Genomic DNA, 27,984 nt, shown 5'->3' with positions numbered 1-27,984 from the left:
TGATGCCTTGATGAATGCTTTCAGAGCCCCACACTTGCACAGTCATGTTTTCAAACTTGGCCAGGTGTCATCTGAATGAGCACCAATAGTTTTTTTTCAAGTTGTGTTTCATCCTGAATTAATACGACCACAAGGGCTCAATGAAAATTCTTTGTAATTCACTAATGATTTGTGGTGTTTTGTAACCTCGGTAATTCGATAATGCAGAACATAAAGTTAAATATTTATTTATTTATTTATTTACCATGCTATTTTTTTTTCAATCGTCATAAAACACTGTAAAATAAAATTTATGAATTATTAAAAATTTGGCCATTTATTGGAATTTGCTATTTTATTTAAGAAATATATATATATATAAATAATAGTATATTTTAGAAATATGTAAATGTGTATTTTAAAAACGATAATAAATGTACTGACAACTCTTTTGAACGTTAAATTCTCAGTTTTAACCGTAATATAATATAATTAGTTATCTTGAATTTTCTTAAATTAACTTTTTTTTATTTTGCCTTATTTATTGTTTTGCAAGTTAGGCACGGCACGGAACATAGCCTCTTTATAAATTGAGTGTTTTAAAAATAACACATAAATAGTAAGAAACATACAAATTCTTTTTGTTCCATATTAACTCATAAACTTACTAATAGATAATACTAATAATTTCAAGTGGTTTCGGCTGCAGATAGCCTACAGTATAAATAGTTTGCTTTACAAGGCAATTTAGTGATCAAGACTTGTCGCAGTCTGATGAACACAATCAAATCTGATTGCCATTACATTACACTAAAACATAAGGATTTTGTCTGCTTTTAAAATGTGCCTTATAGACACCGGTTTCGTTTAAGCCCTAAGCCCAGTTTAAGAGTTCACGGACAGGTCGCTCGCATTGCCCGACCCCACTCATCGCCGCTTTGATACATGCACCCCATAGAAAGGGCCGTGTTGAATTATTCGTTCATTATTTTCTAGCTTGATGCCATCTGGCAAATGCATATGTAACGGCAAATCCTTGACCTTTGCATACTCATATAAATATGCATTTTCAGCCTTGGAAATAAGAGACAAGTGCCATTTAACCCTGTTTTGTCCTCAAAAAAGCTTAAAGACGTACATTGGCCTATAGTGCGTATAGTAGCCCAGCCCATGCATATTCATTTCTGAATAATTAAACAGTTTATAATTAAACTTAATTATTTTGGCCTAGAGGTTATAGGCTACTGTCAGAAATATACTAACTTTACCCTTTCTGTCGCTGGGGTGGTACCGTTTTGTACCTTTACAGGCTACTATTTACATTAGGCCTACTGTACCTTAAGGATCTATTGTGTGCCGTTTTGTACACCTAAAATTTAACTGGTACAAAATTGTTCCTATAGGGTTTTGGGTATAATATTGTGCCCAAAGGTATAAAATTTCAATGTTATCCATAAAAATGATCATTTGAGGGTACCAACCTAGCCACAGAAAATGTACCGTTTTGAACCTTTTTATATCTTCTGACAGTGTAATAAATGAAATATTTCTGTCTATTTAACAAACGTTTGTTGAAGAAAGACGTTAAAATTCTTGATCTGTACTTAAACTACCCAGTCTCCTGAGGATGCGTATAAATAGCACGAATTTGTAAAACTCGCGCAATACATACGCCAAATTCCACTTTGGCGTGCACATGACACGCCAGTCCCTCCCATTCACTTAAATGGTGCATCTTTTTTGGTCGTTTTATTTATTGGTTTCTCAATTTTTTTCTGCTTTTTTAAACCATTTTCGCTTGGGTTAAGGGTTAGATTGTAGATTTGCTTAATGAGGTTATTTAATATACAGGTTTCTCCATGTTTTTGTCCATATTTAAGCCATGGTCGCTTGGAGTTGGGGTTAGAGTTGGGGTTTGGGTTAGGATGTCATTTTTATATAACAAAAAGTTGTTCTAACCCTAAACCCAAGCGAAAATGGTAAAAAAAAATAGCAAAAAAATTGAGAAACCAATAAACAAAACGACAAAAAAGATGCACCGTTTAAGTAAATGGGAAGGACTGGCGTATCACGCCAAAGTGGAATTTGGCGTATGTATTGCACGAATTTTACACTTCGTGCTATTTATACGCATCTTTATAATAACGTTTCAGGACTTTTATTGTGAAGCTCTGAACTGTACATGGCCTAAAAAGAGAGTAATCGAGGAAAACATAACTTATGTTACTGTAACGGCTTCTCTCTATAACGTTTTGCACACAATGGGTGTGGCATTAGCTCCAGTTTACAAACAATCAATTTAAAGGAAACGTCGTTTCAATACAATCGAAGTTCAGCCAGTCCTGTATTATTTATTTTAAAAGCGATCATTGTTTATTAGGTTTATTATTTTATTTATTAAAAGTTTTTTTGTTAACTTAGAACTAAAATGTTGCTATAACCAAGTGCTGTAACAATTTTGACACTCTGTATGAACACTTCCCCCTTGTGGACTTATGCTGTCCCAATAATGTCTGCATTAGTGACGCTGGTTGTGTTCGCTTTCTAAAAAAAATAATTAATTCTTCTTATGTAAAAAATAATGTATAGACTATCTTGGACTTAATTAGTTGCATTAGTAGTCACAAAACTAAACCTTGAACAAAAATTAACTGGCTCTTTACTGACTAACTCTAAAATCACAACATGATTGAATATAAGAAGTTTGGGAAAGTCATGTATGTAGGCTACTCTACTGCATATACTCTTGCATATGTCTATTGCATACAGAAATCTGAAGTCCTTTAGATGTTTAAGTTTATAGGGTTAGGACATCTGGCATAGATAGCAGTACAATCTGATTATTCATTACGTGGGCCTGGCTCATGATCTTTTTTCTTTTAGTAAAATGCCTTGAATGAGCAATGTGAAGGCTTTTTGTTCAAGCCATGAAAAAATGTAGCCAAAGTGTAGACGATTCAAATCTATGATTAACATATCAAAACCAAAATAGATTCTGATGTTTCTTACTATTTCTTATTTAACTGTGCATATATTAATACAATCTAACAATGACTCTGTGAACATCATATTTTGGGTTGTTTTCATGCTTTGGTTTCAGAACACGGTTGAATGATAATATGCCCTTGTAAAATGTTTCAGAGAAGGACTTTAAATTGATTGAAAGTCATAATCTAATTTAAGAGTCTTATATGGTTTCCAGGGTGAGGGTCTTGTGGGTCAAATTCAGACTGACCACTAGATGGGGCATTGGGCCTTTTTATGACCCAGAGGTGGCCAATAGCCTACTATCTATTACTTTTCTCTTTTAATTGCCATTTGATTTTTAGTCCACTGAAGCTTGGATTGCTGATTTAGAAAGAATATGTTTGTCCTACTTTGGCCTGTTTATATGCAAATGTGAAAATTACTGTTACACCTGTGAAAATGATTATGATGTGTATTTAAGACTACAGTATACTTTCATGCACATTATGTTCTGCTCTATATTTAATTCTACGGTATATATCTTTTTGTATATATTTTATTCTTATATTTTTATTGTTTACTTTTATTTCATTATTTCATACCTATAGGCCTATTTATGTATATTTTCATTTGTGATGTATTCTTTAATAGTTGCACTGTCCATGGAGCGAACCTGACTCACATTTCACTGCTGGTTATATGCTCTATGTAGTCATGTATGTGACGAATACAAATCTTGAATGAGACTGAGTTATGATAATGAGTAATGATTTTGGTGTAAAAGTAGGCTATATAGCAAACACATACCGTATATCAATGACATCAACTGTCATGTGTCGATTATGGCAATTAATTGCCTGTTTTAGGGCTTTGACATTTAATTCTCAAATTTTTTTCCTTTGTTTATGAAATAATTTTCACATATTGTTGTGATTATTTAATTAAATTTTTGCAAGGTTTACCTGGCAGTAAATATTAATACACAACACATATTTAAAAGTAATCTTTTACGGTCTCGTTTATGCAGGCGCTGCTGCTCCCCCTTGTGTTTTTTAGAGAGATGTGCAATAATTGCGGTGATCTGAAATCATCGCGATAAGGTCAAACAATCCCGATGAGACGATTATTTGATCATTGTGACAGTCCTATTTGGCGCAAATATAATTTAGCATGCAGTTCTACCTAGCTAGTGCAATAAACACTTCAGGGCACCTTTTATTATAGGCTAATAATACTACTGCATTCCTCCTTGTAGGCTACACTAAGTTTATATTCATAATAAAAAAATTAAGTGCAGTGAATATAACAGAAATACTGTGCATAAACACATAAACAAATATTGTACTACATCCAGTCTACAGTCACGGTCGTGGCCTGTGTTTACTCTATTACTGTATTCATCAGTCTTGCACATGGAGTCTGACTGAAGGGCGGGGCGGGATGGCGAGCCAACAGGCGGAAAGTCTGGATCGGTCCACTTCCTTTCTCTGGACGTCGGACAGTCTGAAGAAGAAAGCCCAACTGTAGGTCAAATACGAACAACATTTAAATGCGATTCATGAGGTCTTAAATAGTCATAGGCAGTAATTCTGGGGGGATAAAGAGTGTAGGTGACGAAACGAGGCGACAGGACGCTGGAGGCGCGCGCACGCACGCGTGAGGACAGAAGTTACACGCTTTCTGTGAAGAACCTAATGACCCGCGCAAAGTCTTAAATTTAAGCGGAATCTGTACCGAAATACGTAAACTTGAAGAATACGATGACGACTGAGAAAGAGCTGGTGATAGACAACATCGTAACAGGTAAGAGAACTCCCATTTAGCAGAAAAAGTTTGAGCAGTTGATCCCGTTATCCTACGCTGCATTCCTTTTGTCAACGCCCACAGCGTCAGATCCCATCTGATATCATTACTGTGTAATCGCGCTGTGTTTCACAATACATCAATACAATTTACAAAGCCCCTTCTGTATTTGATCGTACACTCTAAAAACTGCTGGGTTAAAAAACAACCCAACCATAACCCAACTGCTGGGTCACTATTGGACAGAACACGCGCTGGGTTGGCTTGACCCAACTGCTGGGTTAGACCATTTAACCCAGAATTCTGGGTTGTTCATTTGACCCAACCATTTGGGTACAATTAACACTCTTGCTGGGTTAAATGTTACTCAAGTGCTGGGTTATTTAATTTGACCCAACCAGTGGGTACAATTAACACTCTTGCTGGGTTAAATGTTACTCAAGTGCTGGGTTATTTAATTTGACCCAACCAGTGGGTACAATTAACACTCTTGCTGGGTTAAATGTTACTCAAGTGCTGGGTTATTTAATTTGACCCAACCAGTGGGTACAATTAACACTCTTGCTGGGTTAAATGTTACTCAAGTGCTGGGTTATTTAATTTGACACAACCAGTGGGTAAAATTAACACTCTTGCTGTCTCATTCCATTTGTTTTACTGGAAAGAACCTTTTTGTTTTCTAAAAAACATCCCAAAAATGTACATAACTTCACATAATGTAAATAAATTGTTACAGATTAAAAATATGTGAATAACTGAATTTTGACAAAAATGTCAGATTGAACCTTAAAATTCCAATGTGACAAATTGTTAGATATAAAATAAATGTAACAAATACCCCCTGTAAAACAAAACTGAGAGGCCCCTGTTAATGTGATTTAAATTGCATTTAATTTTTTTTTACATTTAATACAATGTTTTAATTACATTTTTGTATATTTGTATAATACAAAAGTTACAACCCCATTATGACATCAAACAATCCCCACGGACTTTATAACTCTTAATATTTAAACTATGATGATTAGCATTTCATTTACTTTACATTTTCATTCATCAAAATGTTATTAAAAACAAGAAGCCCTGAAACAAATTTTTTTTTAAAGAGCAGCTATGGTCCGATTCACATTTTTACATTTCCTTTGGTGTGTAATTGTGTATTAATTCATGTTAACGATATGCAAAAGGTACAAACCCCAAAGTAAACGATAATGCGAGTGATCTCTTTTCTTGGACTACAACAAACACAGATTGTAGGCAACAGTTTACTTCCTGGGATTGGTGACGTAGACAAGACCGAAATTATCATAATTCCTCCCACTTGACCTCACAGCCTGTAAGTAAACTCCTGTTGGCATTGCATTGTGGGCGAATCTTTCAAACATAGCACTGAAATAGTTAATTATTAGTGATTAAATGTTGTCCTCAAAATGTTAACAGAGGAGGACTCATGTCCATCAATCTGATAAATGGCATCCTGGTGAAACTCCCAGGTGGGAAGACAATAGGTGTGTTCGAGATCATCCGGCGCTGCGCAGACCGATCGACGAGGTTTGCCGCTTGCAGTCGAGGGAGGAACTGAAGACGGAGCCGTCAAGCCGGACACCTGCTGCTTGCCGTAGTGACGTGTGCGCCGTGTTTCCTTGTTTATAATCGCAAATTAAGTGAATTAGATGCTGAATTTGATAAAAACAAACCTTTTGATAAAAAGTTGCAACCAGAAACATTTTATATCGAATATTTTAATTGCTGCTTAAACTGTATACCCGAAAATAACGGGAAACAAGCCTATATTATTAAAATACCAATAGAGTTTGTTATTTTCATTTTTATTTTATTACACGACACAATATAACATATTTTAGGATATTAAAGTGTTTTTTTCCTGTTTTAAAACATGAATTTATAATGTTTATTAGTGAAACTAAAGGTTGGATTAAACTTGAAACGCACGTGATCGTTGTCATCAATGAAGCGACCAATCAAGTAAAGCTGTTACGTCATCACAACTCCGGGCAGCCGCTCTGGAGAAGCTGCACCGGCTGAGCCAGCTGGCTACTCTCGAAACGCTCTCGCGGTACTTAAAAACCATATGACACAGTCACGTGCCTGCAGCGCCAGCTGAAGTCGGACAAAAGTACTAACCAAAATGCACTGCTTCAAGTCACCTGCCGATCGGTCTGCGCAGCGCTGCATGAAGTCGAACACACCTATTGCTTTGTGTAGTTAACATCAAAGACAAAAAAAAACTTATCAACATCCTTCACCAAAGAGTTTGTCTCAGAGGCATTGCCTCCAACAATGGCAAAGGTCTGGCAGGTCCTTCTTGGCTCGTCCCCAAGTCACAAAACGTGCAACATCTCTGATTTTGCAGATATTCCACCATGTTGGTCCCCACCTGTTGAGTACACACCACAACTTAGTGATGATTTAAGTCAAGCATTTTTGTGAAAGTATCAAAAAATACAAATAAAATAACTGCAAACATTCATTCAAACTTTTTTATTAAAATAGTTCTAGTAATTAAGTAGTATATTCCACTGCTCATATTATGATATTATGGATTATTAATATAATCACAATACATGTAATATTATCTTAATATTACAGTGAAACTATAATTAGAAGACAATTAAAAGATTTTAGTTAAAACACCTCAAGCATAAAGATTGTGCATCCATTCTTTACAAAAGTAATCCATCCGGCTCCATGAGGATAAACAAAGGCCTTCTGAGGGTAATCCATGCGGTTTTGTGATAGAAATATCCATATTTAAAACTTTACAAACTAAGATAAATAGCTTCTGGTAACACCACGCCTCTGCATTCAGGAGAGAGTATTAGCGTAGTCTACGCACTTTTATTTGTGACGTAAGACAAATGCGGAGGCACAGAGCATCAGCAAAGACTGCAAAGTGCGTACACTCTCAAAGCTAGAACATTTTCTAAAAATAAAAAATAAAAATGTGATCATCCGATAAATAGATATATGCATCTTGGATGGCTTGAGGGTGAGTAAATCATGGATTTATTATCATTTTAGGGGTGGCACGGTTCATGAAAAAAATCTGAACTGTTCGGTTCACTTGTCTCGGTTCGGAGCGTGTGTGCGCCGCACGGTTCAATGGTTCATGGCATGCGCAATGTATGTAGCCTCGTGCCCTGTATGTGACCTCAGATAGCGTGTTGAAGAGGTGACTGGTGTGGAGAGTGAGTGCTGCATGTCATGTTACGTTTAGAAATGGCAAGTGGGAACTAAGGAAGTCTGCCCGGGGTTGGAGGATGCGCCAGCATCGTATAAGTTTGGTGTGTGGAAACAGTTTTTATTTCATGTTACCTATGATGACAGCGGATATAAAACAATAGATAGAACTGCAGTCTATGGGCTGAATGTGTTCGAACAGCCACAGGAGACCACCTTCTCTCCGACCATTTATCTGATCTGAGGTACTGAACACAATGTTTTACCTCTTTTCTGACTTCTGCCGCGCTATTTTTAGTCTTTCATTGATAAAACGAAAGCGGCTGATTTCCGCGTTTCATTTTGCTAGCTTTTGAAAGTTGCGCGATCTTATTTCATAAATTGCCCCTCAAAGTAATCAGGACAGAATTGGTCAAAAGTGGACAAAAGAGACGGATTTAAATATTACAGGTGTAAAACTTATGTTTCTCTCTCGTCCACATATACTCTGCAGTATTTAAGCAGCCTCTCGGTGATAAATCTTAGAGCTACACTGAAGTAGGCATTTTGATAAATGCAAGTTATCTTTGTGTGCTAAAAAGGCACATAAGTTCATGTAGATGGCAATACACATTCTATTTTTTTGCCAAATAAATGTAAAGCATGTTGAAATCATCAATGTCTTCCCTCTTGCTGTATAAAAATCTCACCTGGCTTTCCTCAGAGATGGTCCTAATAATGTGCTAAGTCAAATTCAGTTAATGCATGATTACATGATATAACTTTTTTAATACTGCATTCTAAATTATGGATAATTAATACATTAATAAGATAATACATTTCTGGAGTGTTAAAAAATTAAAAGAAAAAAAAACAACAAGAACCGTACAGAACCGAGAACCGTGACCATAAAACCGTGATACGAACCGAACCAAGTGTTTTGTGAACCGTGCCACCCCTACAGGCTATTATGCGAAACATATCAATAACTACAAACATCCACGGACTGTAACGATAAATCGTGCAAATGCGCGATTTCTCAATGAATGAATTTGAATGAATTACGGTAAAATGCCGCCACATCCAAAGCCAGAGGGCGCTCTCATGCAGAAACTCCAATTGTGCCACAGAAGAAGTAGCATTACAAACCCTATTCCAGGAAATGTCTAAAGAATATCACCGTTCTTCAGATTGTTTCAGGTATTTTCATGATAATAAAGAATATTTTGAATAATTTTGTAATGCACGTTATAAACGACTCCGACTCAAAATAATTTTAGATTGATGAGGACTTCCTACTGACCAAAACCCCATAGTACACGCACAAGCTGCACATGAAACACAGAATCGCAGCCTTGCGATTCAGAATCGATTTTAGACAGGTCTTTTTAAAAGGACACGTGATTTATTGTTACAGCCCTAACATCCACCCTTTTCAAAGTAGAAACACTAAAGCAAAAACTTACAGGTTGCATGTCAATAAAGGACCTCTGGGCCTCCACAGTGGTAGGTCTGAAGACTTCTCCTCCTCCCCTGTAAATGGATGGAGCTAGCAGAGTTGGCATCTTCAGTGCTGTTTCCCCTTTAGCAGCTAAATAATTTTGAGCAAATACAGTGTTTCAATAACATTTAAATGGTTTGCTGTAAATAACAAAGAAAAGAGAAACAATAAAGGTGCATTCACACGGGGCGAAAGGGTCAAAGCTTGACGGGAAGGCTTGTCTGAAGCGTGGCCAACATAAAAATATGCACATAGTTTGTTATTCAGTCGCTGGGTGCGCTGCATTATATAAATACAGTAATACTGCCAATCACTGTGTATAATGATGATGATTAGACGCCTAACGTTACTCAGTTCGTGGAAGTTAATGCCTGTTAACATATAGAATTAATATGTCACGTTTAATTACTATTTTTACTGGTTTTAATGTCTTACATAAGAAACAGGACATATACTGTACTTTAATGCAACTAAGGGATAAATAATGTCATTCTTATATACATATATGACAGTTCAGAGACTAGTAGCAAAAGCACAAACATTAACCTGGCTTTGAGAGCAAATGTGATGGAATGACGTCACAGATATGCAAATTAGTATGTCAAGAATCGATTCTGAATCGATTCATGAGGGTCCAATCGATTCCTACCCCTAGTTTTTTGAGAAAACTGTTTTGCCCTCTGTACGCAACAAGTCACTTACACATAAAACTTAAAACTGGTTTATTTTACAAAAAGAAACAGATTATGCGTGATTAATTCGTATTTGCCGCTCATGAAACTGTGTTTGATTGCACGGCACTGTTTGCAGACCTGCAATGCTTTTGGCAGTATTTCAGCACAAAAACCGTGCCAAAAGTGTAAGCGTAAATATTAAGTTTCAGTTTTACCTGTATATCCTTCAGGCAAGGAAATTCATACACCAATGCCTTGTCACATGCCTTCTTAGTGTCTGATGATGGCCTGTTATGTAGACAACAGCAGTTGATGAAGAACTTATGCAATATGGTAAGCTATTGCAGAAGCCTGTGTGATCTTACTTAGAATTTACTTAAAAATAATGTTGGTATTTTCATGTTCAAACACTAATGTTGCGTACACACCACACTTGAAGCATTGCGCTCCTAGCTCTTTACTCACGATTACTTACAAGATTTAACTTTGTGTCCTGCGCATTTTCCACTTGAGTTGAATATATTGTGGCAGATAAGTTTGAAACAAATAGCACTTGTTTGCGGCAATCACACCGCCCTATTCGCGTCATTTGCATCACCCAGCGCAAGTTTGTGTCTTGCATTGACTTGTATGTAATTTACTTGCGCATATCTTTGAATTTGCGTTTGGTGTGTACGCCCCTATAAGACTCGCTATAAAAAAAGAGAATGGTCATTTATGTTTTCTAAGCATTTGCTTGCTACTATATGTTTGCAGGCTTATTTAAATGTAACATACTCAGGTTTCACCATTGGTTTCCAGCAGATGGGATGCAAGGAGTCTCACAAGTAGCCTCCTCTGCTTGTTGGTAATTGCTTGCACTTTAACGGTTTAATACGGATTTCCTCTCAGGGGTGCTTTCCAAAATCTGACAAACTGCCTATAAAAACAGAACAATCATCAATGTCTTTTTAGGTCCATTAGAACTGAAATTTTATTCAGTTAATATCCAATACAAATAAAGTCGATACTTACAAAGGCTGAAAAAAGTTCCACTGTCATGGTGATATGATCTGTTGGGGTCAATTCAGTGGATTCTACTGAACTCTGTTGGTGGATTGAACAAAAATCAAGAAAGAATATTTAAAGCGACACTCCACTTTTTTTGAAAATATGCTAATTTCCCAGCTCCCCTGGAGTTAAACATTCGATTCTTAATGTTTTGGAATTCAGCAGCCGGTCTCCGGCGCTACCACTTTTAGCATAGCTTAGCACAATCCACTGAATAGGATAGGAACTATACTCTCACACTGGCGCAATAATCAAGGACTCCGCCGCCGCAACGTGGCCGCAGGAGGCGCAACGATATTACACAGCAGCCGAAAACAGTCCCTATAGTATCTTTCAATAGCAGGGGACTATTTTCGGGCACTGCGTCATACCACTGCAAACATGCAGCCATGTTACGGCAGCAAATTCTTTGAATATTACTCCAGAATGAGAGTATAGTTCCTAGCCATCTGCCTAGAAAATAGCAACTTTAAATTTTCCGTCAGTCTTAGTACACGATGTAACTAGAGAAGAGTCAAGTATTTAAATAGGAAAAATATTGAAACTCTGCTTATTTTTATTTTTGAGCGCGATGCTAAATGGTTTAATCAGATTCAATGAATTGTGCCAAGCTATGCTAAAAGTGGTAGCGCCAGACTCGGAGAGCGGCTTAATCGATTTCAAAACGGTAAGAATCAAATGTTTAAAGCATCATGAAACACTAACCAACACTTTTTTAGATGTTTAAAGAGTTAGTTGTGTTGCACATCATAGAAGACAATGTTAGTATCTGTTAATTTTGAACATTAGGTCAAAACTAGTTAATTTTTAGCTTTTTTTGTGATATTTTTGTCTTCCGGGTTTAAACTCCATATTGCATAAACGTCACGGGCTGTAGTAGTGGGCTCAGGATCACACATGGATACGGTTCTGTATAGTAAAGTAAATGTGACTGCGCCATTACGCACACTCTGTAAATACGTTGGATGATTTTCCCAGCGATGCTGTCAGGGCTAGACTCACCATCAACTGAATTTGCTCAGGAAAGCTTCGGGAGGCAGGTTGACTTTGATATGTCCTGAGGACTTTTCCTTATCTTCAAACACGCTCTTATTTCAACTATAACAGTTTTACTTGACCTTTGTTTAAATAAAATATTATATTCAGTTTAATTATTTTTGTAATAGGCCTACTGCTATTCCTAGTTAATCTTAATATTTGTTACACTATATAAGTTGCCCTGCCCACTCATCACCTTTCTTCTCACAGCGTCCACGCCCATTTAGGTTGAATTTTTGGTTGAAGTGGAGTGTCCCTTTAAAATCACATACTTCAGCGTGCAGTCGGTGTAACTCTACTTTGTGGTTTGATTGTCGGCCAAAATGGCGAATTGCAACGGGGGCAAATAATATCAGTGTTATGATTGGTCAGGCACCTGTCAATCAAACTCCCCTAATACTTTCCACACACAACTCACTATTATTGAGTCTAGTTTCCCGCCCGATTTAAAATAAGTAGCTATACTTGTGGATTTAATACGAAACGTGTTTTCGCCTTGTAACTAAATACAAAACAAAACTATGGTGAACATGAACGTCAGTGTATATTTCTGACTGTTAATTTACCTCAGGATTTAACGTGTGACGGCAAGGGGTAATTTACAGCGCTCCGTCTAGATTTAATATGAAACACGAATCCCCCTTTCGAATTTTAAATTATTCATAGATGAATACGATTTTAGTGATTAATTTACAACGTATAACTTACTGAATATTTCAAAAGAATGCAGATATAGCTCGACTACGACTTAACGATGAGGCATGTTTCTCATAACAACTGTTGGCACAGAATAAAAAACATTAACCCCACTCCCCCACATCAAAGCATGTATTCTGAACAATGAAATATGCTTTGTCCTACGACAACTTCTTACAAAAATAAGTAAAAATTCACATTAACTCACCATGAAATACCGCCTGGTCCGAGTAGCGTGATCCAGTCAGAAGCGAAGAATCCAGAAAGTGCGGCAATTAATAAACCAATTGCTGGGTCAAAATAACCCAACCAGGTGTTTGTTTTTCAAAATGATCCTGGCTTTGACAGAAACAGAAGACACTGTCATTAAACGTGCCCCCATCGCTTCCTCTGACAACTATAAGATGTGCCAACATACTTTCCGCACACAACTGTAGTGAATATTATGTTTACCTCCGGACCGGAATTACAAGTGTGCTAACGGGATGGTTTCGTTTCAGCAACAACATACATAGGCCGTTTCTCAATCTGAAGGTTGCAGCCTGCGGAGGTCGCATATGCAGGCTGTATACGTCATCAAGCCTTGTTTATTTAAGTTAACTGAGCATTACGTTCGCAAGTCATAAGCATATTACAACAGTTTACAGTTAATAATAGTCAACTTTATAATAAGACAGTCATAATGACGTATGCAGCTTACAAATACGACTCCAAACACTAACAAATGCGGCCTCCGAAGGCTGCAGGCAGAAACGGCCATAAACAGGCTTTTGTGATCCGAACTACTTTTAAACTTCCGGTAGACTTCGCATATAATTATTGACAAAAGTCAACTGAGAGTAGATTATGTCTGATAACAAGCAATTTATATAAAAAATAAATTACCTTAGTTCACACCACATAGCTAAGCGCACTACTACGCTGAAATTGTGTTACTGTGACAACGCGCTTCCGAAACCACTTACGATCCTCGTTCTGGATTAAATATGAAACGCACTTTATCAAACATAGCCTACATACAATAACGTTACCCCCATATCTGTGGAAAAGCGAATGAAAATAGCAATGAGCTTGCCCCTACCACAACTACAACATTTATAATATAAAAATTGACATGAACTTACCATAAAATACTGCCCGCTTTGAGTGGCGTGCACCTCGCTTCAGAGGAAATGAAGTCCTCCAGAAAGTTCGACAAAAAATGGCAGAACTTGCATCCTTACAGTAACGTAACTTAATTCGGACTTGGCAAGGAACAAATAATAGATTTATGAGACCCGAAATGAAATAAATCCGCCGTTCTAAACACTACAGAGACATTACAGCCAGCGGTGATTTCCAGAATGACGTGCCGAGGTGAGGCTGTGTTGGGCGGGTACATCAGCGCAGAGCGCCCAGTGATTGCCTGAATCTCGAAGCTTCGACATCGTTGGAGCACATTTTTAAATATACGCTATCTTCAAAAACCGATCGAAGTTTTGAACTTTACACACATACATTGTCGCCTAAAAAACTCTTAAAACTACATTTGGTAATATTTAAATGATAATATTTTGAACATTGTGAAGGCTGCCTTGAGAAACGGCCAGCCAATGAAAGGAAAATAAACCATTTGCTGGGTCAAATTTACCCAACCATGTGTTCATTTGTAAATTACCCACTACATTTCATTTGACCCAGCATGAGCAACCCAACAGTGTGTTTAAAGTACTCCAAACAACCCAGAATTTTGACCCAGCATAAACAACCCAACAATGTGTTTACAGAAACAACCCAGCATTTTTTAGAGTGTATTGTTGTTTATCATTATTTGTTGTATTTATGCCATATATAAATATTCAAGAAAAGCACGTTTACTGCAAACTGTAGGCTAACGCAGTTTAGAGGACACACAAAAAGCAATAACATTGTTGTATTGGTTTTAATGGAAACTGAATGTCTGGCGGAGGTATCCTACTTGAATAAACAACCAAATGACACTTAATAAATGAATTAATAGTTTTAATGATAAACAGGGTAACCTATATTTGTGGGAATTGGAATCAATATTATTTTTGAAGCAGTAATGTTTAAGTTTAAACCATTTTCAGCTTAATTTTTAACGCATTACTCTTTAACGTACAGTAATCCCCTGCTCTGTAAATAAAAATGCGCCTGACTTTAAAAGCGCAGTGCATTGACTGGGATAGCAGCGGTGCAGAGTTAGGTCACGTGGTCGCGCTCTTGGGAGCTTTGATTCAATGCAGCAAAAGTCTGCGAGCTCCATCATCACCAACCATCATCCCAGGTGAAGCAAGAACGAGGTAGGGCTGCACAACCTCCGAACCGGACACACCACAGAGCTTAAAGCTACATTAATAACGCAAATAAAACACATAGCGCGGAATACTCGCACTGCGGATGACTATTTTAACACGATGCGACTGTTTTCAGCATACTCTGTGGGATTAAAAACGTTTTTATAGTTTTGCGGATAAATGTGATATATGAGGCTTGTTTTAAGGTTTGTCGTGTTTCCGACAGTTCTCCGCATTGGAAGGTAAACGAGCACGTGAGTTGCTTGTCTCTGTCCTTTGGGAAGGACGCTGAATGGTTTACGATTTCATGCGGTGCTGCGCAGACTGTTCTGATTATGACATCAAGCACCGCGAGATGTGCAGCTTTAACTCGCTCTTGCGGTTTTATGATGCCATACAAAGATATCGGGCTGCGCAGCGCTTAATGAAGTCAAACACATGTTTTGACTGTTTATGTGATGTAATGTGATTCTGCAAGGCCGCGTGGGTGACAGCGCGAGACTCAACATGAAATGTCTTTCCGGTTTGTGCAGTAGACAACATCAAGGTGATATCTCTGAGGAGAGATGCGATCTCTGAGAATCTGCTCTATGTTTCATTTACTGCATCATGTCGTGTATTGCTCTGAACTTGCTAATAAGATCAGGATGTTGCGTGTAGACATTGCGGATCTGACACTCGCGTGCTAATTGCGGGCGCGCTGGGAAATTTGCATATGAACACCGAACTCGTCGCGTGTTTGTGTACCATTTGGCAATTGCGATGTGCGAATCACCTTGGCAGCCATGTAGTCTCCTTAAATAAATTAACAACTCGGTCAGACCTGCCTCATTGAACGTTTTTGCTGTTTTTTAACCTTAAATGTCTCCAACCTTTGGTCAGAATGAAAACACGTACCCCCCTTTTACTCCCAGCGTATTCCCACGGTGTTGGTACTCGAGCCTCGAGTATAAAGAAGTCATTGTTTGAGACGGGGGTAAAGGCCTCGTACTGTAGGTCGAGCATGGAGGAGGATACACCCAAAAATCATTTAACTTAGATGGGCCTCCGTGTGTGTTGACGTATGTAAACAAATACGGCTTTGAGACTTCATATATTCAGAATGTAACGTTAGATTATTTCCTCATGCATTTTAATTCCCATGAGAGGTTGGTTTGGATTGTGGCAAACAGATAGTTGTTGTTTAATTGCTTAAATTCTTAGATCTTTAATACTAGCTGTATACGTAATCGTCTACTTTCATAGTTTATAATATGCGAAATGAGTACAATTTTCGAAACCTGAATATGCAAATCAGTAGGTGAGAAATACCCGGATGGCGTACTGCGTCTGCCCAAATTTCTCATTATTTTTCGCGGGGACACTTTTATATCACATAATTTACATTAGCTGAGAAGCCACCAAATTTATAAAGTTTTTAAATTATTGAACAACTGAATCAGGCAGCTGTTTTAAGTGCAAGTGGTACAGGTACACTACCAAAAATGTATTCCTTGTGGTTACATTATACTTGCTTATCAATACCCAAGTAAATTAATTTAACAGTTGTCCCATGTCAATGAAAACATGTTGGATGTAGTATTTCCTGAATGTATGCATGCTGCACCTACATACTATATTAAACATACTGCTTTAATGTTTAAGAAGTATGCAGACAAATGTCATGTTTCATTCTACTTCGTACCGCTGTTAAAGGGATAGTTCACCCAAAAATGAAAATTCTGTTCTTATTTACTCACTCTCATGTTGTTACAAACCCGCATACATTTCTTTGTTCTGATGAACACAAATGAAGATATTTTGAGAAATGTTCATGGACCCCATTCACTTTATAGTAGGAAAAAAAGAATACTATGGAGTCAATTATTCCATTTATACTACGGTTACCACAGGCACTGCTCTGGTGGTTCTTCTTTTAAGACATTTGACAGGTCAGGTGTGTGTTTATTGAAAAATAATGCAAACCCATGTAACATTTTTCGACCAATCACAATAAAGCATTTAGCAGCCCTGTGGTAGAAGCATGTATAATGGAATCCACCAGGGTTTGTGACCATGAGACATAGGCTAACACTCAGACTAATGCAGAGATCAATAAATTGATGGGTAGATAGATTGATAAGTACTTTATTATTCCCTTAGTTTTAATTGGGAAATTGGTTTGCATGAGGTGCTAAGCATAACAAACAAAACAAAAATACAAAGAGTAAAAAGTACAGATATGCCTTACAATAAATAGAATTTACAATGTACAGCAATACACAAAATATACACATTATATGTATAACGCAAAGTGACTAGTGGGCTTTATCTTAAAAAGTCAAGTATGTGTAACATTTGTAAAATTTGTATTATTTTTTACATGTGGTAGAGGTATGGGTGTGGTTTTGGTTGTAAAGGTCACTAGAAGACAATGCTGCCGTTGCACATTGGATGCATTGTACAGTTTTATTGCAGTGGGCACAAAAGATTTTCTATAGCGCTCACTGTTGCAACGGGGTGGGATCAGTCTTCAGTTAAAATTACTTCTCAAGCTAACAAACACATCATGTGGAGAGTGAGAGGTGTTGTCCAATATGGACAGCAGTTTAGACATTATTCTTTTAGGTACTGTTGATTAGTATGGCTGCAGTGCTGTTGTTGGGGTGACTGGTGCAGTTGAACTGTCTGATGCACATGCGGCGTGACTGCTTAGTCAGCAGGGAAGGGATAGGGCTATTCATGCATTTAAACAGTTAAAGCATTCGCATGCAGCAAGGCCAGCTAACACACACAATACACAAACATGTGCCAGACAAAGATGCACAACAAATGCATGCACGCACACATTCACACATCCTCCTCACGTGCACAAAGTAATTTATAACTCTGGGTTAGCAGGATGACGTGAGCAAGAGAGCCAAGATAATGTCCACTCTCAGGGTGTGGTTTATGAGACGTGATGTGGTTGCACGTGCACGAGACACATGACGGTACACAGTATAGTAAGATATTTAAAAAATACTAAATCACAATAAAATCATTTGCACACATACGATAAAGCACAAATAATGCAGAACACAATGTGGGATTTTTACAATATTGAAGATTTGTGAATGTATGGGTTTGTTTTGATGGTCTACTGCAGACTAATGAAATACTGCAGTTTCTTTTCCGCTGAAGATAATTACCAGCAAAAGTGATTTTACAGAAGGCTTGTCTTTGCAGTCTAGGAGATGCTAAGCTAGCAGGGGGTGTCTGGGCCCTGTTTGAAGAGGTAGAATGACAGGGTGATGTAATTTAAAGCTGAGCCATTAGTGTCTCTGTTTGAGGTCAGCTCATGCCTTTTAGCTTCACGCTTAGGACAACTTAATTTCATGAGTGCTCTCTGTGGTCAGCATCTGTGTAGGTCAGACTCTTTTCTCTGTTTGTCCTTTTCTGAGTTCTCCTGAAATAGATTGTAATAGAGTCAACACATATAGACTTTATACATCATGGTTTAAAAGTGCGATTTAAACTAGGGTGTGTGGTCGAAATAACATGCTAGCATGCTATTTGTAAGTGCTCATAATAGTTCTGCGTAGGTCCTACGGCATAGCCTCGACACCAGGTTTTCATTCATACTAAAACAGTGTTTTTAAAACTTTAATTTTTTCTTTTCAGTGTCCTATGGCTTTGTTAGCTGGGATTTCATCCCAAATTTTCCGCTGCAATGTCCATGGTGTTGAACTCAAGCACATCAGGTGTTAGTATATCACCAGGAGCATCCGCTCTGCTTATTTGCGACCCTGAACAAATTTGTGGTGCTCTCAACACATATAGACTTTAGCCATCATGGTTTAAAATTGCGATTTAAACTAGGGTGTGTTCGAAATAACATGCTAGCAAGCTATCCTCAAGTGCTCATAATAGTTCTGCGTAGGTCCTACGGCATAGCCTCGACACCAGGTTTTCGTTCGTAGTTCTGCGTCGGCTAGTAGGCAGTATCCATGTGTAACACACATTAGCAGTGTAACAGACAAAGAAGCAGCAGCTTGGCCAGTAAACCCGAAGAAGAAGAAGAAGCTTGTTGTTTATGATTTGGGAGGACCAGCAGTGATGTAGTGATTTTTTTTGCAGTTTGAGTTTAATTACTCCTCAACTTTTTCTACTTAGCATTGCAAGTTGAAATGGCAATGAAGAAAAGCAACGCAGTTTTTTTAACTGACGGGAGAGGTTCTGGCGAACCATATAGAAGAGACACGTGGTTAAATCTTTGGCGAGGTTCAGCATAGAACCTATGCACAAATATTAATTACACTTTAGGGCCAGATTTACTAAAAGCTTGCGCAAAGCATCATTTTGGCTTTAAATAACAACTGTTGGGATTGACTAAAGACGCGCAGTGTCGCTGCTGAAAAGGTGTGGTCTAGTTACTTTTGGGACTGACCTTATTGCATATGCATTTCTGTGAGTTTCCCTTTCAGATGCAAAATTTATGGGAGGAGATTATTTAAATGATTCACGCAATGTGAATTACTAATATTTGCACGTGTGATATTACTGGTATTTGCGCCATTATTTAACACAGAAAAAGCATGTCTTAAATCTTTGCATTTGAAATGGCTGCAATTGTTGCCGATAAGAGACATCAGAGAACGTGTGATACAAGGCAGAGGATTTTTTTAACGTGTATACGTTTATTTGGAATGCCAGAGAAACATATTATTCAAAAAATATTGTTTGCCAAGACATGTTATTTTTTATTGCTGAAGTAAATAAAAGAGTAGTCACTAGGAGAAGTCAGCAGGTGTTTTTAAAACTTCTTGTAAACCTTCATTTTTTTTGTCCTGGTTCTTTTCAGTGTCCTATGGCTTTGTTAGCTGGAATTTCACCAGTGGCGGCCGGTGACTTCTTTTTTTCGAGGGCGCACGATGCGAAGTCACAACATGTATGTAGCCTGTCATGTGTGTGGTTCCTATTTTCAAAATATGTGTTCTGCGCTTTGAGAGATCCTATGTGCATCACGTGTCATGCCAAAATAAGTTCCTGCTGCAGACGCGTCTAAAGGGTTTATGATAAAAGAGATTTTCGCGTTTGCCAGATTCTCGCATAATCCTATGCGTAATCAGAGTTTACTATTAAGGGAGTGTCTTACGTGTATGTTGTGAATGTGAGCGACTCTTTTATCATGAACGGTTTTGACGCGTGTGCAGCGGGCACTTATTTTGACAAAACACGTAATGCACACAGGATCTCTCCACACGCAGAACACATATTTTGGAAAACGGAACCACACACGTGAAACTCCAAACACTTATTTTGAATTTGCGCCCCTCGGATGATGAGTCACGAGCCGCCACTGGATTTCAACCCGAATTTTCTGCAGCGATGTCTGTGGTGCTGAACTCAAGCGCATCAGGCGTTAGTATATCACCAGGAGCATCAGCTCTGCTTATTTGCGACCTTGAATAAATTTGGGCTGCTCACTTAGTAGATTGCTTTTGACAGCTGTTGCGCCTGTGTTTTTAATTTGCGCAGATATAACCACTCCCTTTGGCGCTTTTTGGAATTGCGCTCTCGCGCTAATTTTCCCTGTTTAGTAAATTTGCCCCTTATAATTTGCACATTCTGTGTTTACCCTGAACAAACCGTTTTTTTCTTTGCAAAATGTGCGGTATACAGTTGTGAACACAATTCAGTGTGCTTAACTTAACCCTAGGTAACACAAGTAAAACCAGCAGCTCTTTTAACATTTCATTTAAAAATCATTACTTTGTTGCATTAAATGAGTTCATTTAGTAATTTTTTCAAACGAGGAACTCAAATACAAAAGCTGTCAAACGTCACCTTCAAATCAAATGCTCTTGCCGCATTTCATACATTCCTTAAATACTTTCGCTTCAAATCCGCTTAACTCTTTCCCCGCCATTGACGAGTTAACTCGTTAATTAAGAGAAAATGCTTCCCTGCCAATGACGAGTTTTTCAATCAATCCGTATTGTGGCTATTATCCCCAAGGTGGTGCTCTTACCCAACTTATAAAACCCGTAAGTATCCCCTTAGGGCAAACAGTTCAAACTCTGTGTATATTTTGATCATCGCTCTGAATCTGATCTCTATCAGAATCCCTTTCAAAAATGCAGTTATCTCAGCTTTTTGCTCAAAAATTAGTATTTTTGAAGAAATCTACCCATATTTGAGAGGTGACAAAAGAGAACAAACAAAGGTAGAATTAAACTTTTTTTTGTTTATAAGCAAAGGGTCTGTTCTTTCATTTAATTTATTGAATGTTTATATATTTAAAGAAGAACATTTTCTGGAAGGCATGAAACTTGTGAAAATCATAAAAAATGCTGGCGCTGGCTATCAACTTTAAAAAAAAACGCATGGCAGGGAAAGAGTTAAAAATACTAATTTACAAGAAAACATGTCAGACACACTTAGAGGGTTTTGCATCTGAGCTCTTCAAATGTAAAATAGTGATATAACAGCTTTTATTTCAGAGATAATAACTGGATGCCACTCTCTGAATATGGCATTCATAATAATATGACACCAAGTAACTCTTAATAGTGTGTGTTTTTTGACATGCTAAGTAGGCAGTAATGATGTACATTAGGATGTATGCAGTATTTCATTTAAACAAATCATAATTTTTTTAACTTTAATGTCTGAATATATAAAGCTGTCATGTCAGTTCTTAAGCTCTGAATATTTCATTTTTTAAATGTTACTCTTGTTTCAATGACTGTCTTTCTGCAGAGTTTAATTTGGGGACAGGAATACTTTCAGATGGAAATTTTTTTTTTCCTATTTAATTTAAAAACATGCTGTGAATGATGTAGATTTTGGGAAGGCTGCTGCAGCACACACAAAATCCCCAAAATTTATTTCAACATTGCATCATGTTATTGGTATTTGCTATGGCTGCCACCAGGCCTGGAAATGGGGGACTCGGGGGGATGGAATTCCGAAAGGATTTCTTTTATCCACCTAAAAGTCTTTTAATGCTGTGCATATTCCATACATAAATATACTGATATTTTCTTCATCTGTGGTTTAATAATATAAATTATGTCCCCCAACTACAGTCCCCCATCTCCCCCATCCATTTTCTCCACTGGTTACCACTGTTCCCAAAGGAAAGGAAATTGTTATAAAAGGGGTGTGGGTGTCCTTTATCCATCTAAATCTCCACAACTGAAAACATCTGTCACTTTTTAGCACCCTTTATGAACATTGTCAAGATTTGATTGTTTAAAGTGTCAAATAAGACTCCACCAAACACATATGTTGTCATTCTGTGGATCCGAGACACTCAACACAGTATTTATGTACATCCAGATATTTAAAAAGTATAGTGTGATTGTATTTTTTCAGAATAGTTTTGGGAGTTCTGCAGTACCATAGCCATTCTTATGTGGACGTGCTTGAGCATATGTGGTTTGAATCCCCTAACTTGAATTTGACCCAAAAAACGAATCTTGCTCACAGTGTTACTCTGTCTGTAAGGTACTGTGGTGGTGTTCACATTGCTTCTGAGAGTTCATGAATAATTTCACATCTGTTTTAATAATTCACGTGTCCTCTTCTGTCTATGACTATAAGTCTTTGTGTTATCCCCGATATTTAAGAGGATTTAAGTGCGTCACCTTTAATATATTAGAGTTGCCCCAAAAACCTTAACACCATGTGTGTGAAAGCGTGATCTGATTTTGAAAAAGATGCTGTCAGTAAGTCTTGATTTGATGTAGAGTATTCCCGGTTGGCTTGGCTGCACTATGTGAGAAAACTGACTCCACCAGTAGTGTGCAGAGAAATGCAGATAATCCAATCAAGCTGTGTCTGGCCTTCATTCCAAAGAGCATTGGACATGGATATACACAGTATACACGCTAGTTTACAGGTCACATGTTTTTACCATTTTACTGACCTACATAGACACTAGGTTGGGGTGCGCCCCAGACACACAAACATGACTTACACAACAAACTCAGTTTTGATTTTTAATTTTTTTTTTTAAATGATAACATGACTAACAGTGAAAAATAATACAACTAAATGATTATATTTTCTATTAATTTGCATTATATATTTAACTTTTTTTGTAACATGTTAAAGTAGCTTTTTTCTCTGGCCAACCTCAGGGGGGCGGCGCCCCAGCTCCCCTATTGACCAGCCGCCACTGAATAGGACTACAGATCTTGCCAATTTCTGAACAATTTCTGGTTTTGGAATAGTTTACTGGAGTTTCATGTTCAATTGAAAAAACTGATATGCTGTAGAAGCAAATGTATAACCGTTGTGTACATTTTCATTTATGCTTGTATGCTTTTATCCAAAGCGGCTTACAGTGAATTTAAGGATACATTTTATCAATATGTGTGTTAACCCATGACCTTTTGCACTGCTAACACAATGCTCTACCAGTTAAGCTACAGTAACATGTTACTGTATGTAAAATTACATGTAAGAATGAAAATGTTCAGTAAATTTTAACAGCATGTCACAGATGATGGAACCTAGAATATTCATTAAACAAAGTGATGTGAAACCAAGACTATTGAAAGTTGCTGACTAGTAGATTTTGTCTCATTTGTGTTTGCTTGCATGTAGTTTTTCCATTTGCGGTGTGCAACAGCTGTATTCAAAGTGTCTGAAACAGACGCTCAGGAAGGAAGACTATTGTTAATCCAAGAAGCCGTTTTTAGAATTCCCTTAAGGAGACACAAAGATACAACATAGACGTGCAACACTTGGGTGTCTTCCCTTCTTTCAAAAGACTGCCCTTATTGTTTTGAGGATTGTTCTGAGCATGTATCTGTTTATATTAAAGCAGTAATGTTTTTATCTCACATGAGCAATATGGGGTTTTTAATGGCCGATGTCGATATTAAGAAAGCAGTTTGGCCGATTGGGCAAAATTAGACCAATATTACACAAATGCAATTGCAATAAGGCTGGGCGTACACCACAGGATTTTTAAATTATGAAACCTGGGTGCAGCACACACATAAGAATCATCTTGATAGATTTAAATGTTAAACATGCTTGCACTACAAGATTTGAAAATCATGGTGCGTCACACACCACAGGATATTATTAAGATTATCAGGCAAGTGCGAGCGTTTAATGTCATCTCACGAGGAAGCAGATGTAAGCGAATAGAATTTGGACACATTTATTATTATTTTTGTTAACATTTGCTAGCTAGTATACTATATTCAACCTGGTGTGTTTAAAACCGAGGCGATTTCTCCTTAGCTCTTGTTTTTTGAACGATCATTATACGTTTTAATGGATGCGTCATTCAGGCAGAAGTTTCTCCATCTCCGCTGTCTACCCTACCGGACCCTTACAGCAGCTTGTTTCACAGTTGCTATTTCAAAAGGTCTATCATTCACCTCCCTCTCTTATTGGCTGTTGTAAAAGTAATGATGTAATCATCCTGATTTAAAATCCTAAATATCTAAAATGTTTAATATGATTGGGGTGGCCTCAATTTGCTTGTGAGCACATTGGGAGGTTTAAGGTTTGATCTGTAAAAGTTACACATTATACGATAATCTGTGCCGAACTTGAGAACCGATCAAGGTCCAGAACATGACTCTCAGGAGGAGTAAATCTGGGTAAATTCGTGCTTATAATCTTGCAGTGTGAAGTTCAGTAAGGGCCTGGACACACCAAAGCTTTAACGCCCGCGGCCGGCGCATGTTTTCAATTGTTTCCAATGGAAGCTCTGCGTTTTTCAAATAAGCCAGCAGCTAGCGGTTTTCTTCCGCGCTGAAGATCGGCGCCCAGCGGTTTTTCCACGCTCAGCGCTGAGCGTCGAGAGTTGAAAAATGTTCAACTTTGGAAGAAAAGCTCTAATAAACAATAAAGAAATTGCAAACATTTACAAAAAAGAACAAAGTTGTACATTAATAAGATCTGAAATTAGCATTAGGTACAGAAATCAAATTAAATTAATCATAACACAATAAATTAAATATATTATTATTTTTAGAGCTATTTGTATCTTTGTCATTGGTTGTTTGATTAACATTAATGACACAGACTTAAGTAGGTTAATCTGACTGTAATCTATCTATACATACACTTAAGACATACAAATGTTTTTATTAGAAAAAGAATACTATGGAGATAATTTTGTTTATATGTGCCCTGTCAATAACAGAGAGATTTTATGTTTGCTTGTTTTTTTTTTTACGCGTTTCTCTCGTATGTGCACTATTGAGGGCACTTAAACGCGCGCACACAGAGACCGAGGGTGAATCCCAAACAGCGCAACAGTCGCTCCACATAAAAACGTTACGTTGTGTTTCGTTGCTTTATTCGCCAAATGTATGTTAATGGATTACAGTATGAGACACATTAGAGCGACTCTCTCTAAAGTTTACACATCAAGACATGCTTAATCTTTGCAGACACGTGCAAACAGCGTGAAACCTGCTTGAGCATGAAGGGGAGGGGTGGGAGACGACTAATCATCGTGAGTGAAACCCAAGCGCTAGCGCACGGATGGGAGGGGCGCGGTTGACATTCATTTTCGGTTTACTTTTTCGGCTGGATTTTTTATTTCAACCCGAAACCGATAATCCCATTTTCGGCCGAAATTTTCGGCGACCGAAATTTTGGTGCACCCCTACCCCTAAGTGAACATTCACTGTGCGAAATAATAATCAAATATATCCTCTTAAAGTGCATCTATTTAACTGTATTTGGTATAATACAATGTGTTCGCGTGGTTTATGGTTTAAAAAACACATTTTCAAGATATCGTACATTTTTGTAGCTCCAGATTTCCCTCTCTTCCTGAAACGCACAGATTTTGTACAAAACTCAACGATTGGAAGGCGCTGTGTCCCTGATTGGCCAGCTAATCTGTATGGTATGATTGGCCTGAATACTTCTGACATCAGCTGGAAATGTGACACTCCTTACCATGTTTGAAAGATTCGCTCACAATTAGGGCTGCACGATTCAGGCTAAAATGTGAATCACGATTTTTCTCCATGGAAATTGAGATCCCGATTCTCTCACCGATTCTCTTTTTTTTCACAAAAACATTTATTATGCACTTAACTTAAAAAAATGTGCTACAGGACTTTCAGTTATAATAACGTCTCTTTTAAAAGTCTCTTTTCCTTATTTTAGACCCCTTAAATTTAGAGTAATTTATATATATTAGCTATTAAATTGCACCTGTGCTTTTTGTACTATATCGATCTGGCCAATCTTAAAACTTTAAAAACACTAAACAATCAACATTTTGAGGCATCAGAGAGAAACGCAGACATGTTACAATGTTCCCTCATGCTAAAAACCCTTTCTAATGGGGAACTTGTGGCGGTGACACAGAGTCTGTTTCTCAATCTGAAGGCTGCAGCCTCTGGAGGTCGCATTTCTAAGATGCGCATCATAATTTCAGAATATTAACGTTATAAAGTTGACTTCTATTTTTAGTTAAATATAAATTGTTGACCTATGTTTATGACTTGCGAATGTAATACTCCGTTAACGCGAATGAACCAGGCTTGATGACGTATGCAGCCTGCAGATGCAACCTCCGCCATTCTTTCGAAACCAATGTTGTTGCATTGTCACTTTCTCCGTCACCACCAGGATTTTCCACAATGACGCTCGTTTATCCTCTCTTTTTTGTGAAAATTGCTGCTCCAAATCCACCAAGAAGACAACTGTGTTTTGGTCTGTTCCTTACGTCACACGAGTGACAGCGGAACGCCGCAAATGAGATTAGAGAGGAGAGAAACGATCAGGTCTGATTGGTGAATGAATAGGGTTTGGTTTTACCCTGTATGAGTGTGTGTTAGCAAGTTTGACTGATATCACAGCATCTTGGATTGTAATGTAAATACTGAACACGTGAACACAGCATCTGAATACAGGGGAAATACTGTATATGCAAGTGAATCGCCGTCATTTAAAATGAAGATCCCATTTATGTATGAATCGAGATCGTGATTCTTTTTCGATTAATCTTGCAGCCCTACTCACAATGCAATGTTAACAGGAGTTAACTTACAGGCATTATTGTTTACTTTAGGGTATGTATTTTTTTGCATATCGTTAATATGTACTAATACACACCTACACACCAAAGGAAATGTAAAAATGTGAATCGGACAATAGGTGCCCTTTAAAGCGATAGTACACCAAAAATGAAAATTACCTCATGATTTACTCACACTCAAGCCATCTGAGATATATATGTCCATAATCTTTCAGGCAAACACATTTTCAGTTATTTTAGAAAATGTTCTAGCTGTTTTAAGCTTTATAACTGTTGAAAACGGGGTCTGCTTCCTTCAAGCCCAAAGAATGTGCATTCATCCTTCCTAAAAGTAAATAACATGGCTCCAGGGGGATAAATAAAGGCCTTCTGAGGTTAATCGATGCGATTTTGTAAGAGAAATATCCACATTTACATGAAATGTCTGAAACTTAGTCACAGTCAATGCAAACCTGCTGCTGTGATGCTAGTATGATGTTAAGAAAGATTACAGGTCATTGCTATGTGGTTGCTAAAGTGTTCAGTGTGTTTATCATCTCTATATGCAGTTGCTAGGGTGTTTACTGTATAGTTGATGCAGTATATGGCTGCTTACTGTCAAGACTACAAAGCTGAAGACAGATCTCCATTCGATCAACAGAGATGCTGGATCTTGCTGAGTTCATGGGTAGCTCTGATCTCTAAGTTGATTTAACACTACAGGGAATTAGATGGCTGCTGGTTACAGCTCTATTTTAAAAAAAAATCAATTGTCTCCATTCGTATGTATGATGTATTATGTTTCTCTGAAGCAGTTGTGCTCTG

At 37.6% G+C, this 27,984-nt stretch overlaps 1 protein-coding gene and 1 long non-coding RNA gene across 8 annotated transcripts in view; one reads left to right on the top strand and one right to left on the bottom strand.

Annotated features, from left to right (window-relative positions):
* Positions 1-4,424: 4,424 nt before the first annotated feature.
* Positions 4,425-27,984, top strand: part of hspa12a (heat shock protein 12A) — a 59,201-nt gene continuing 35,641 nt past the window's right edge. For 2 of the 4 annotated variants that reach the window (XM_055172243.2, XM_055172240.2), the window contains exon 1: positions 4,425-4,749. In XM_055172243.2, the coding sequence (XP_055028218.1) occupies positions 4,707-4,749 (43 nt within the window). In that variant the 5' untranslated portion in view covers positions 4,425-4,706. Of the gene's footprint in view, positions 4,750-15,044; positions 15,192-15,581; positions 15,733-27,984 lie in introns of those variants that run through there. The other 2 variants (XM_055172242.2, XM_055172241.2) reach the window with 2 other exon arrangements.
* Positions 5,432-14,668, bottom strand: LOC129450115 (uncharacterized). Of its 4 annotated transcripts, none has more exons than XR_012370430.1 (7): positions 14,013-14,668; positions 13,097-13,227; positions 11,119-11,190; positions 10,882-11,023; positions 10,320-10,392; positions 9,396-9,520; positions 5,432-7,147 (listed from the first exon to the last, which is right to left on the bottom strand). It is a non-coding gene; the product is annotated as an uncharacterized lncRNA (long non-coding RNA). The 4 variants fall into 4 exon arrangements; XR_012370432.1 differs by lacking the exon at positions 14,013-14,668 and adding an exon at positions 13,774-13,970; XR_012370431.1 differs by lacking the exon at positions 14,013-14,668 and adding an exon at positions 13,342-13,658.

Source organism: Misgurnus anguillicaudatus, chromosome 7 (genome assembly GCF_027580225.2).
Source record: "Misgurnus anguillicaudatus chromosome 7, ASM2758022v2, whole genome shotgun sequence".
Taxonomy (NCBI): Eukaryota; Metazoa; Chordata; class Actinopteri; order Cypriniformes; family Cobitidae; genus Misgurnus; species Misgurnus anguillicaudatus.
The sequence above is the reverse complement of the archived record's forward strand: the minus strand, read 5'-3'. Positions and strand labels throughout refer to the sequence as shown.